General features: G+C 36.2%; 1 protein-coding gene across 1 annotated transcript in view; it reads left to right on the forward strand.

Annotated features, from left to right (window-relative positions):
* The window catches only part of DIAPH2 (diaphanous related formin 2), a 959,330-nt gene that overhangs the window by 300,074 nt on the left and 646,281 nt on the right, over positions 1-12,975 (forward strand). The window contains exons 16-17 of the mRNA XM_035028841.1: positions 1,316-1,639; positions 3,823-3,937. Coding sequence (XP_034884732.1) covers positions 1,316-1,639; positions 3,823-3,937 — 439 coding nt within the window. The remainder of the gene's footprint in view (positions 1-1,315; positions 1,640-3,822; positions 3,938-12,975) is intronic.

Consider the following 12,975-nt stretch of genomic DNA (forward strand, 5'->3'; position numbering starts at 1 on the left):
CGAGAATGAGAGAGAGAGAGTACATGAGAGGGGGGAGGGTTAGAGGGAGAAGCAGGCTCCTTGCCGAGCAGGGAGCCCGATGTGGGACTCGATCCAGGGACTCCAGGATCATGACCTGAGCCGAAGGCAGTCGCTTAACCAACTGAGCCACCCAGGCGCCCATATTCATTTATTTTAGAAGTGAACCATTGTAACCAGCAATGGTTTAAAGAAACAGGTACAGATTAACTTAAAAAGTAAACAGTTTGGAATGAGATACTGTCCTTCATCTGTTATCCATTATCATTAGAGAATGAGGTTGAAGTCATTTTCTTATGGTAGAAGTAAGTTATACTGTCCTCATCATCCAGTCTGTTTGAATTAATTCTTTTCATGGCAAGTGACTCCATGAGGAGATAGTCTGCTATAGTGGAAAGAGGACTACATTAGGTATAAGAAGAACCCACATTCAAATCTTAACCACATTTCAGACTCTGTGACCTTTGGTTAGTCATTTAACCTTTTTGTAGTTATGTTTTTTCTCATCTATAAGCAGTGAGATAAAGTTTAGATAAAAATGCCCTACTTACTTTACAGGGTTATAATAACAATGAAAAGAAATAATAGCTGTGGGCGCCTGGGTGGCTCAGTTGGTTAAGCGACTGCCTTCGGCTCAGGTCATGATCCTGGAGTCCCGGGATCGAGTCCCACATTGGGCTCCCTGCTCAGCAGGGGGTCTGCTTCTCCCTCTGCCCTCTTCCCTCTTGTGCTCTCTATCTCTCATTCTCTCTCTCTCAAATAAATAAATAAAATCTTTAAAAAAAAATAATAGCTGTAAAAACATTGATAAACATATATTACCATGCAAATGGATGTTATGTTACTCAGTATTAATTATTGGGACTAGAAGACTACTAAATTACTGGTGCTATGTGATAGACTCTGTGTAAAGCTAATTGGCTCCAAGGGAATCAGACCTATGATTGTATTAATTATCCCATATTCAAACCAGCTAGTCTAATAGGCTCAAGTCACTTCAGTACTTCTTTGCATGTATTTATAATGATAGGTAATTTTTCATTATTTTGGAGGGGTGTTTCACAAAATCTTTGAGGATGCCAACTTTTATAGTGTGTTAGCAGAAGTAGTCCTTGTACAGAGTTTATAATGCTTATCAAAAATCTATGGGAGTCTTTTTCAGTTACTGTTAAGCCCTTTGATGTTACTAAATTAAATAAAGTGTATGTAATCTTAAACCCCCAATGTCTACTGATAAGTTTTCTTTGCTATTATATTTTACTGAAAGCTTTTAAACATTGTATTACATATGTTTCAGGGACATGGACTCTCAGGTTCATCAGGAATTCCAGGCCCTCCTCCACCACCTCCATTGCCAGGTGGTGGGTCATCCCCACCGCTACCACCTCCACCAGCACCACCTCTACCTGGAGGAACTCCCCCTCCTCCTCCACCTCCTTTACCTGGAATGATTGGTATACCACCACCACCACCACCACCTTTGTTTGGGGGACCTCCACCACTTCCCCTTGGAGGAGGAATTCCTCCTTTCCCAGAAGCAGCACTTGATTTGCCTTATGGGATGAAGCAGAAAAAAATGTATAAACCTGAGGTGCCCATGAAGAGAATCAATTGGTCAAAGGTGATTATGACTATGACTAGACTAGAGTATTTGACCAGATATTTTATGACTAGATTATTTTTGTCTTTGTCCAGCCATAGTTGATCATTAATATGTGAATAACTGTTGCTCCATATAAGTATTGCATACTGCTTGAGAAGATGACTGCTGACTCATGCTTTCCTTTGTGAGTTCACCATCTTATGTTTATCTTTCAGTCTAGTACCCTATGAATTGGAAACTCCACAGATCATTGGAAATTAATGTAGAAGTCAAAAGGAAAACCAAAGTGAAAATGGTGCTAGAGAATAATATATAAAATATATCACCAAATGAAACATGATTTTGATTCTTGTACTGTTTTAAGTACTACAACATTCTTAAATATAATCTTTATTATTACTGAGCTTTTTTATCTTAGTTATTTTTGTTCTTAGAGAATTTTTTTGTTTTAGTTTTTTTTAAAGATTTTTATTTATCAGAGAGAGAGAACACGAGCAGGGGGAGGGGCAGAGGGAGAGGGACAAACAGACTCCCCACTGAGCATGGAGCATGATGCCAGGCTCAATTCCAGGACCCTGAGATCATGACCTGTGCTGAAGTCAGACACTTAACCAACTGAGCCTCCCAGGCATCCCTTTTTTGTTTTAGTTTTAAATATTTAGATAGTATGGAATAGGTGGCAGCATTCTGTAGTGACATAACCTAATTATTTTTTAATGTAATTTATGAGGTTTTTTTCTTTTGAATGTTATTTTGCTTTTTTTTTTTTCTTTTAGAGAGAATGCGAGGGGGGTAGAGGTAGAAGGAGAGAGAGAGTGAGAGAAAGAATCTTAAGAAGCCTCCATGCCTGAACCTGACATGGAGCTTGATCTCATGACCCTGAGATCATGACCTGACCTGAAATCAAGAGTTGGACACTTAACGGACTGAGCCACCCAGGCACTCCTATTTTGCTTTACTATTATAAGAATATGTCTCGTAAAAAGCTTCTTATCAAGATTGACACAGTGCCTATTTAGTAGGAACTAATCTTCTAATGAACATACTTAGAGTGAAATATGACAGTATCTACATAGTAAATTGGTTTGACCAGAATCATGGTTAAACCAGTATTTAAGTTAAGACTATACTTATGCTTTGCTCATAAATGAGGTACAAATGTTTTTGGAATGTAGTTATTTTTTATTAGGTACAGTCCACTAAACTATAGGATCCAGATGCTGTTGGTCCAGTTGTCTCTATGTATAAATTTAATGATATGTTCATTTAGCATTTAAGCATACAGTGAAATGGTACTTATACAACACAAAGCATCATGATGTACTGGAAAATGTACAGTTCTAATCTTGGGTTTCGATGTAGTGGTTAAGAGCACAATTCTCTGGAGCATCACTGCCTGGGTTTAATTCCCCTCTTTGCCATTTACTAGTTGGACAGCCATTTAAACTTTCTGGGGCTGTTTCCTCATCTTTAACATGGAGATAATAATAGGTCCTGCTTCAAGGGATTATTATAAGGGTTAGATTACATAATATATGCAGATCACTTAAAACTGCACCTGATACATTATAGGAGGTATGTAAGTTGTCAGCTATTATGGTTATTACCTTCACCCTGGTCAGTAAATATGGAGAATTAATTCACTTTTCTGAATTTTAGTTTCCTCAGTTTTAAAAATCCAGGAGGAGAAAAAAATATATGTGAGTTGGGGGAGGGATTTACTAAACTATTTTTAAGATTCCTTCCAGAAGACTTTTTTTTTTATTTTTAATTTTTTAAGATTTTATTTATTTGACAGAGAAAGACAGCGAGAGAGAGGGAACACAAGCAGGGGGAGTGGGAGAGGGAGAAGCAGGCTACCCGCCGAGCAGGGAGCCCGATGTGGGACTTGATCCCAGGACCCCGGGATCATGACCTAAGCTGAAGGCAGATGCTTATGACTGAGCCACCCAGGTGCCCCCAGAAGACTTTTTTAAATGTAATTTGCTATTGTAATTGCTGTTGTGTATCTTTTCTGTACATCAATAGAATTCTGGGACTTCCCCAATGAATATTTACTTAAATGTTATTTTGATAGATCCTGAAATTGATTTAGTAGGTAGATAAATAAAGGAACTATCAATCTTGGTGAAATTGAATTCTTTGAAGAATTAAATATGCAGTAATAATTTAGATACTTATCTTTGTTATTTTTGTTTCAGATTGAGCCCAAAGAATTATCTGAGAACTGTGTCTGGTTAAAAGTTAAGGAGGACAAGTTTGAAAATCCTGATCTCTTTGCAAAATTGGCACTGAATTTTGCTACCCAGATAAAAGGTACATCTTATTTTTTAAAATATAAATTTCTTATTCTGATCTGTTGAATTCAGTGCTTTGCTAAAAATTTCTAGTATTGTATACATGTATAATTTTTCCAACCTGGACAGAGTCAAACATAAATTGATTAAGTTATTTACTAGAATTTACCCAGCAACTAAAGGAGGGTAGCTCATTTTCTTTATTTTTAAGATTTTATTTATTTGAGAGAGATAGAGCACACACACACACATACAAGCGGGGGAGGGACAGAGGGAGAGAGGAGGGGACAGGCAGACTCCCCGTTCAGTAGGTAGCCTGACATGGGCTTAATCCCAGGACCCGAGATCATGACCTGAGCTGAAGTCAGATGCTTAACCGACTGAGCCACCCATGCACCCCTCCTTTTAATCTTATTTTTCATAAATGTTGGTTTATTTTTATTGTTTAATATGTGAGGTATACCCATCTATTATAGTTATTATTTTTACTGAGAAGCAGAGGAAATAAATTTGTAAATTTACTATATAAGAGAAAACAGTGTAACAGAATACTAATGGCCCAGAAGTTTTCATGAAATTTGAATAAGATTTGGCCCTTAGTGCATAAATAGTCTTTCCTCTTACATTTGTACTCCTTATCAATTTGTTTTCCTAGGAAATTTTATGGTTTTTTCCTAACACAAATCTTCTGGAATAACATCAAAATCTGGTACCTAATAATTATATTTTACTGATTTGAAAATAGAGTGCTTTGTTTATGATTAGATACTTAACCTCTTATGAATTTCACATGTAATTTTGATACTATATAGATAACTTCTCAATCTCATAATTATTAGGGTTTGTGAATTTTTGGTATTTTAACTACTATTTTACTAATTATTGCGGAATTGATAGTTCAGATAAGCATAGGATCTTTTTAGTCTGGATGAGTTTCCACAACTAAGAAATTGATATATTCCATATGGCCATGCCCTCGGAATTGGCAACTTTACCATTGATTTGTATGATTTGTCACAACATGCCCTAGAATGTGAGACTCTGAATTTGGGAAGTTTGAGAGAGAGAGAGAGACCGAGAGACAGAGGTAAAAAATACTCCTTTTCAGACCTTCTATCATATCTTGCACACTGGAGGTGCTTGTGCTGTATTTGTTGTTGCTTGTAGATTGAAATTCACACACACACAGAAATCAGAGGTGATTAGAAGAAATTTGACATGTTAAAAATTCCTGGCATTAATTCTTTTTTTTTTCTTGTAAGTAACCTTCACATTTAAAGGGTTCTTGAGTGACTCCAGAGACTACTGTTTGTTATAAACACCTTTTTTAATTAAAAAAGGTAAAAATGCTTACATCACAGTATTCATATAGTAAAAAGAATTTTTAAAAGGATGCATGATAAGCTTATCCCTTTAATTCCAGACTTACAGCTTCTTCCCCAGAGAAAACCACTGTTACTAATTTCTCACATTGCCTCCTAGAAATAGTCTGTGCTTCTAGATGCATATGTGTATTTATCATTTTTTTGTTTTTTACTTCTTGCTGTTTTTACTTTATATACTTGGATGTTATCCATAATAGCTTGCGTTCATCTACTATGTTCCTTTGGCATACTGCATAGAATTCGGTGGTATGGACTTATCCTAATTTATTTAACCAGTCCCCAGTGAATGGGTATTTAGATTAATTCCAGTCTCTTTGGTATTTCAAACAATGCTGGGATAAATGTGTATCTGCATATACCTTTGTGCACATAAGATCGATTTATAGGACAAATTCTAGAAGTGAAATTCCTGGACAAAATGCTGTATACATTTATAATTTTGATATATATTACCAAATTGCTTTCCAAAGAATTTGTGTCTTTAGTGGCACCTAAGATATATATGAGTATCTGTTTCCCTACAACGTTTGTCCATCTCAGAGGTGAAAATGGTAAATCATCCATGTTTTAATTTTGACTTCTTAAATTTGGAGTGAAGGTGAGCAGCTTTTATTACCTTCAAAGGCAATTTTTATTTACTCTTCTTTGAACGTCTCCCTTCAGTTCTTTGCACATTTGTAGTGAGCAGTTGTTCTTTTACGTCTCCATGGTTTTTTTTTTTTTTTAAGATTTTATTATTTATTTGACAAAGAGAGACACAGCGAGAGAGGGAACACAAGCAGGGAGAGTGGGAGAGGGAGAAGCAGGCGTCCTGCCAAGCAGGGAGCCTGATGTGGGGCTTGATCCCAGGACCCTGGGATCATGACCTGAGCCGAAGGCAGACGCTTAATGACTGAGCCACCCAGGCGCCCCTCTCCATGTTTTTTGTATTGAGTCCCACAAGAATCATAGATTTCATGAAATTTTAGAGTTAGTCTGGACCATAGAAATGATTAAGTCCAACTCTATTTTACAAATGAAGAAAATTACGTTTGAGACATAGAGGTAAGTATAAAATCCATTAGAGAGTTTCTAAAGGTAGTGTGATATAGTGGAAAAAGCCTGAGGAAATGGAGTCACACTTATTTGCATTTCAGCTGTAATACTTGTAACCTCTGAGACTGAATTTTCTCATCCATAAAATGAGTAGACTAATGTTTATCTAGTAGTGTTGTGAGAATTAAATAAGGTTATATATTTAAAGCACCCAGCACAGTGTTTAGTGTAGTAGGCACTTAACAAATATTAATTCCCTTTTCCCTTTCATTTAACATGATGCTGTGTATGTGTGTGTGTTTTGCCTTAGTTGTTGACACTTAATCCAGCTGTTAATTCAGCAAGAGAATTTCCGGCTCTTCTGAGCAGCACTTGATAGAGCCAATCAGTTACAATAGAAGCAATTCTTACTGCAGCTGCTAAAACCTAATAAAAATTATATAAAGGCTCTCATCTACTCACTGCTAAGAACACTGCATTCTTGTTCTTCTTAGCTTTGATTCTTTGAATTTTATGTGTGACACTAGTACTGCTTCTATTTTCCTAATTTTGAATATTTGAGTACAAATCAGGTCAGGAGTACCTTTCAGTAATATTACTTTTACTAAGATTTATTTTTCAAAGGGACATTTAAAGGAACAGTTAAGCATCATAGCATATTCCAGACATAAATAGCGTAGCCAAAACAAGTTTTAATGATACAACATTCCCATTTATTTCAATGACACTTAGTAACTGTTGATTGACCTTACTATAACAGCTAAAGTTCCTTGTCACTTGCAGGGTCTTGATTCATAATTTGGCCAAAAGGTGGCAGGATCAGTAAGAAATTAGGAGGCTCTGGCTCCAGTGAACTCCAAGCACACTTCCCTGGCTTTCCTAGCTCCAGGAAGCACTTTCTTTCCCATTTTTGCTTGCCACTCACTTAGTTGCATTCCGGAAGGAGGAACACACTCATTGTTTTTAAGGCCTATTTCCAAAGCTCTTAGACCCAGTGTTCCAGAACCTCTGAGAATTTTCTCCTATTGCAAGGGGTTTGGAGAGCTTATTTTTTGTTCTTCCTAAATGCACTGAAAGCATTACTAGCCTATGTTAAGAAAATGTTTAACTTAAGAGTTCAAAGTACTTTAGGTTGATGAATAGAAAGAAGTTTTTTTTAAGATTTATTTATTTAAGAGAGGGAGAGAGCACGAGATTGGGGGGCTGGAGGGAGAGAGAGAGAGAGAGAGAGAGAGAGCGCGCAAGCCCTCAAGCAGACTCCCTACTGAGCTGGAGCCAGACATGGGGCTCAATCCTAGGATCCTGAGATCATGACCTGAGCTGAAATCAGGAGCTGGTGCTTAACTTGTGACTGAGCCAACCAGGCACCCAGAAAGAAGTTTTAAAATACCTCTGATTCCTATAATATGTACATGTGTAAATACTTAATATGTGTAATTACCATCAAATTATACTTTCCATTTGAATTACTTAGAGTTAGAGAGGAAGCGATTTTTAATTTTCTATTAATAAACCAAATTATTTCTAATTTAGGAGAGACTGTACCTCTCATTTAATTTAATTTATATCTGTAGAGTACTGATTATATACAAGGTACTATACTCAGTGGGAAGGAGAGAAATTAAGGTCTTGTTCCTCCCACACCAGGGAACTTAATATCTAGTGAAGGAGAGAGGAAGAGGTACACTACATTTAGTCAAGTTGTATTAAATGCTAACACAGATATTTTTTACATAGGAACGCAGGATGGGAATATAGTTAATTTTTAGTAGGGGAAATGAAGATCCCATAGGTGGTATAATTTGAGCTGGGCCTTGAAATTTAAGTAGAATTTTAATAGGAAAAGAAGGAAAGAAGACATTCTAGGCAGAGAACACCATTAGAAAATTATGGAGGTGGGATGAGGTACATACTGGGCGAGGTGCAGCTGTTGAAACACAGCCTATTGAGTTGGGACTTGGAGGTGAAACTGGTAAGGTGAACTTCATACTGAAGAAATGGGGTTTTGTATTTTAAGCATTAGCAGCACAATAATTAGATTATAAACTATTGAGGAGGCCTTTGGCAGACAGATAGGTGATGGGAATTCACAGGTACGTGATAGAGCATTGGTTGTGAATAAACTACCAGTGGTTTAGGCAAGATATGAGGATATCCTGATTAGTATGAATTCTTAATCTCGAAGGTCTTCTAGTTCCCAAATTCTGTGTTCCCATGATTAATATGTAGGTTCTTACAAGCTTAATGTTGCTATGTGACAAAATATATCTCACAATGCTCTTTGGTTTAATGAAAAAATATGTATATATTAGATGCAGCTTCAGAAGACTCTATTAGTACTTTTGAATATATATTATATATGTAAGTGTTAGAATTTGTATCTGTGTTCTAGTTTAGTATTCAATTTGATGATATTTGGGGCCATATAAACATCAAGGCTACAAAAATAGTATCATTTTCCTTAAAAATCTGTAGTAATTATAGATAACAGTGATACTAAATAAGAATTAAAGTAATGGTTGGGCGCCTGGGTGGCTCAGTTGGTTAAGCGACTGCCTTCGGCTCAGGTCATGATCCTGGAGTCCCGGGATCGAGTCCCACATCGGGCTCCCTGCTCAGCAGGGGGTCTGCTTCTCCCTCTGCCCTCTTCCCTCTCCTGCTCTCTCTCTGTCTCTCATTCTCTCTCTCTCAAATAAATAAATAAAAATCTTAAAAAAAAATAAAGTAATGGTTAATATTAACTAAACTTAAAATAATAATAAAATGTAGGTTATAACTGCAAATTCTAATTAGAATTTCAAGGGTTCTCTAGAGGCTTCAGGAAGAACAAAAATTGCATGGAAGTTGTAAGCAGTTTCTTTGGTTTTAATGTTGCTTGGAGGAAATATAAGAAATAAACATAAAAGGTTAATAAAATTTAGCTTCTTCAATAATATATTTCTGTGGTGTAATTTAGCTTTAATAATAAAAGAAAATTGAGGTGCTATAAATATTTCAGATGCATATAAATGCAATTTTGCAATGCTTGAGATATTGGGCATAGCTTCAAAATTATGGTGGAATGGAGTTTAAAGATGTATTTATGTAAAAGCACTTTTCCTCTAGGATCATATTTTAAATTGTGTTTCTTAGTCATTGAATCAGCTAGCTGCTTTTGACGATACCTACCCTTGTTTGGTTGCTTAATAGAGTATTATATTTGGTGAAGCAATGAAATAAGAAAAGGGTGGTAAAATCTAATTCATCTCTGTCTTCATCATATAGAAATTCTTAGAATTGACTTGAAAATAATGAGATGTCTATCTCAGAGTGCACACCCTCTATAAAATAGTGCTAAAGTGTGCTGAGAGACCTGGTGTCCTAACAAATAATTTGTCATCTTAATGACACAGTATGCATGTTCTGTACTATAAGCTTTAATATATATGGAAACAAACCAAGAAGGCTTAAATCTTTCAGGCAGCCAACTAACCACCGTATATACCTTACATAATTTAACTTACGGTGAACATACACTCCTTTCCAGTTGGCATGTTCTAGAATCAAACAATTACCTCCTTTATGTAGAAGAGGGAACAAGGAATTTGTGAGCCAGAGATGCAAGCCATTGTTTAATTGTAAGAATCGCTATTTGTAGAGAGCAATTGAGACACTGTAGTTTCACTTTCTAAATGAGTAGGCATCAGAATGGCTCTATTTTTACATATTGGTGATAGTGTGGTGATTGTGCTACTTCTGCCACTAATACCATCACTACTAATAGCAATAATAGCACATTTATTAAGCATTTACTATGTCCCAAGAGATGCATAAACATTTTAAATTCATATCTCATTTAATCCTCACACCAACCCTGGATACTATTATTGTTGTTTTATAGGTGGAGAAACTGAGGCTATGGGAGATTAAACAGTATGTCTATTTTACATAGCTAGTAAGTGGCAAAGCTGAGGTTTGAACCAAGATTTGTTCTTAATCTCTTACTTACGTTGTAGCAGTGGCTTTAAAAATTTATTTTTATTTTTTTAATATTTTAATTCCAGTATAATTAACATACAGCGTGTTATTAGTTTCAGGTGTACAATACAGTGATTCAGCAATTCTGTACATTACTCAGTGCTCATCATAAGTGTACTCTTAATCCCTGTCACCTGTTTTACCCATTTCCCCCGCCCCACCTCCCCTCTGATAACCCTCAGTTCTCTAGTTAAGAGTCATAACAATGGCTTTTAATGACTCTTAAGCCCTTAGTAATTTGTGTGTTTTGTTCCATAGGTCACTGATCCTTTCTTTTTTTTTTTTTTTTTTTTTTTTTTAAAGTTTTTTTTTTTTTATTTGAGAGAGAGAGAATGAGAGAGAATACATGAGAGGGGGGAGGGTCAGAGGGAGAAGCAGACTCCTTGCCGAGCAGGGAGCCCGATGTGGGACTCGATCCAGGGACTCCAGGTTCACGACCTGAGCCGAAGGCAGCTGCTTAACCAACTGAGCCACCCAGGCACCCTCTTTTTTTTTTTTTTTAAGATTTTATTTATTTGACAGACAGCGAGAGAGGGAACACAAGCAGGTGTGGGAGAGAGGCTGGGCAGGGAGCCTGATGTGGGGCTTGATCCCAGGACATTGGGATCATAACCTGAGCCGAAGGCAGACACTTAACAACTGAGCCACCCAGGCACCCTAAAGATTTTATTTATTTATTTGACAGAGAGACACAGCGAGAGAGGGAACACAAGCAGGGGCAGTGGGAGAGGGAGAAGCAGGCTTCCCGCTGAGCAGGGAGCCCAATGCGGGGCTCGATCCCAGGACCCCGGGACCAGGGCCGAGCGGAAGGCAGACGCCCAACAACTGAGCCACCTAGGCGCCCCTCACTGATCCTTTCGTAATGCTATAGTTTCACATATATTATCTTGTGAAGTATGTAATCCTATTATCCTGACGCTGAAGACAGTTCTTTAGAGCTTAAACCAAAGCTGGGAAGTTGTATTTTCATGGAAGGGAATAAAGTTATTTTTTTGAAGATTTTGTAGGTGCTTTCTGCATAGAATCTATCATTTATGAGGCATTGCTATGACTTGAGGCCTGTCTCTTCTCATAATGAATGAAGGAATGAGGTCTTCATGTCCTTATTCATTTCATAAGGATATATTAATGCACATAAGATACATAAAGTATTGAAATCAGTTTTTCATAGGGCTTCGGGGTTAGCTTCATAACATTATAAACACTTTGTGTTATTTTAATATGACACTTCTTAGTTATGAGTTAGTGAGACTGTCTCCATTTCAGTAATTTGTGCTGATAAATATTGTATTGATTAGGCACAATAACAGGTGTTCAGTTGATAGCATTTACAATTCACACAGATACTCATTCACATTTAGAATTATTCTTATAGCTATATTAGTTTTATTTTGGCAAACAAATTATTTATAATAAAATCCAGTGGAATATTTCAACACAGCTATATAAAACTACAAAGAGTTATGTTTTGTTCCAATTGTCTATTGATGGCAGTGAATGCAATTCCAGGCTATATCTTGCATGATATAAGAGGTAAGAAAAAGAGGTTTCTCCAATTTAAGAAATATATTTAATTTAGAGAAATTCAAATGTGGTAGCTTTTCTGAGGCATTATATGTAAGTAATCCTTTTAGTCAGTTTGTCCTTGTCAGTGAGAATAAATTTAATTCTTTCTTTTTAATAGGTTATTCAGTAATGCGTGGTTTTTACTGTTTTCCCTAATTTTAAACTATGCTTTCTGATACTATTATTATCATTATTATAGTTTTCATTTATATCATTTTTGTTTTTTGTTTTGCTTTTGTTTTTATTTTTCCCAGTTTTATTGATATAATTGACATAATATTGTATAAGTTTAGTATATACAGTGTATTGATTTGATATATGTATATTATTGCAAAATGATTACCACAATAACTTTAGTTAACACCCATACATCAACTACATAGTTACAATTTTTTTTCCTTGTGATGGAACGTTTTAAAATTTACTCTCTTAGCAACTTTGAAATATACAATACAGTATAGTATGGTTAACTATAGTCATCATGCTATACATTACATCACTAGAACTTATTTATCTTATAACTGGAATTTTATATTTTTAAAATTTTTTTGTATTATTTTTAATTTATTTTTAGAGGGGGGAAGGAGGGGGAGGAGTAGAGGGAGAGGGAGAGAGAATCTTAAGCATGCTCCATACCCAGTGTAGAGCCTGATGTGGGGTTCAATCTCAACAGCCTTGAGATCATGACCTGAGCTGAAATCAAGAATTGGTGTCATAACCAACTGAGCCACCCAGGTGCCCTAGAAGTTTGTACCTTTTGATTACCTTCACCCAGTTTCCTTACCTCCTACCTCTTGCCTCTGGCAACACAAATCTCATCTATGTTTCTATGAGCATATCATTATTTTAAAACACTGTTTAACATCTTGTAAGGTAGGTGTGTTGATTGAGTGAGCTAAATTTTGTTATTAGGTGCTCTCTAGGTACTGATACTGTATAGAAGATGACCCAAGATATCCAAGATTATAGCATAAAAATATCACTTCCATTTTAACACATGCTTCTAGGAAGACAGCTGCCCTTGAAAACAGGTTCATATTTTTGTGTGTGACTA

This window comes from Mirounga leonina, unplaced genomic scaffold (genome assembly GCF_011800145.1).
Source record: "Mirounga leonina isolate KUSES-001 unplaced genomic scaffold, KU_Mleo_1.0 Mir_204, whole genome shotgun sequence".
Classification (NCBI taxonomy): Eukaryota; Metazoa; Chordata; class Mammalia; order Carnivora; family Phocidae; genus Mirounga; species Mirounga leonina.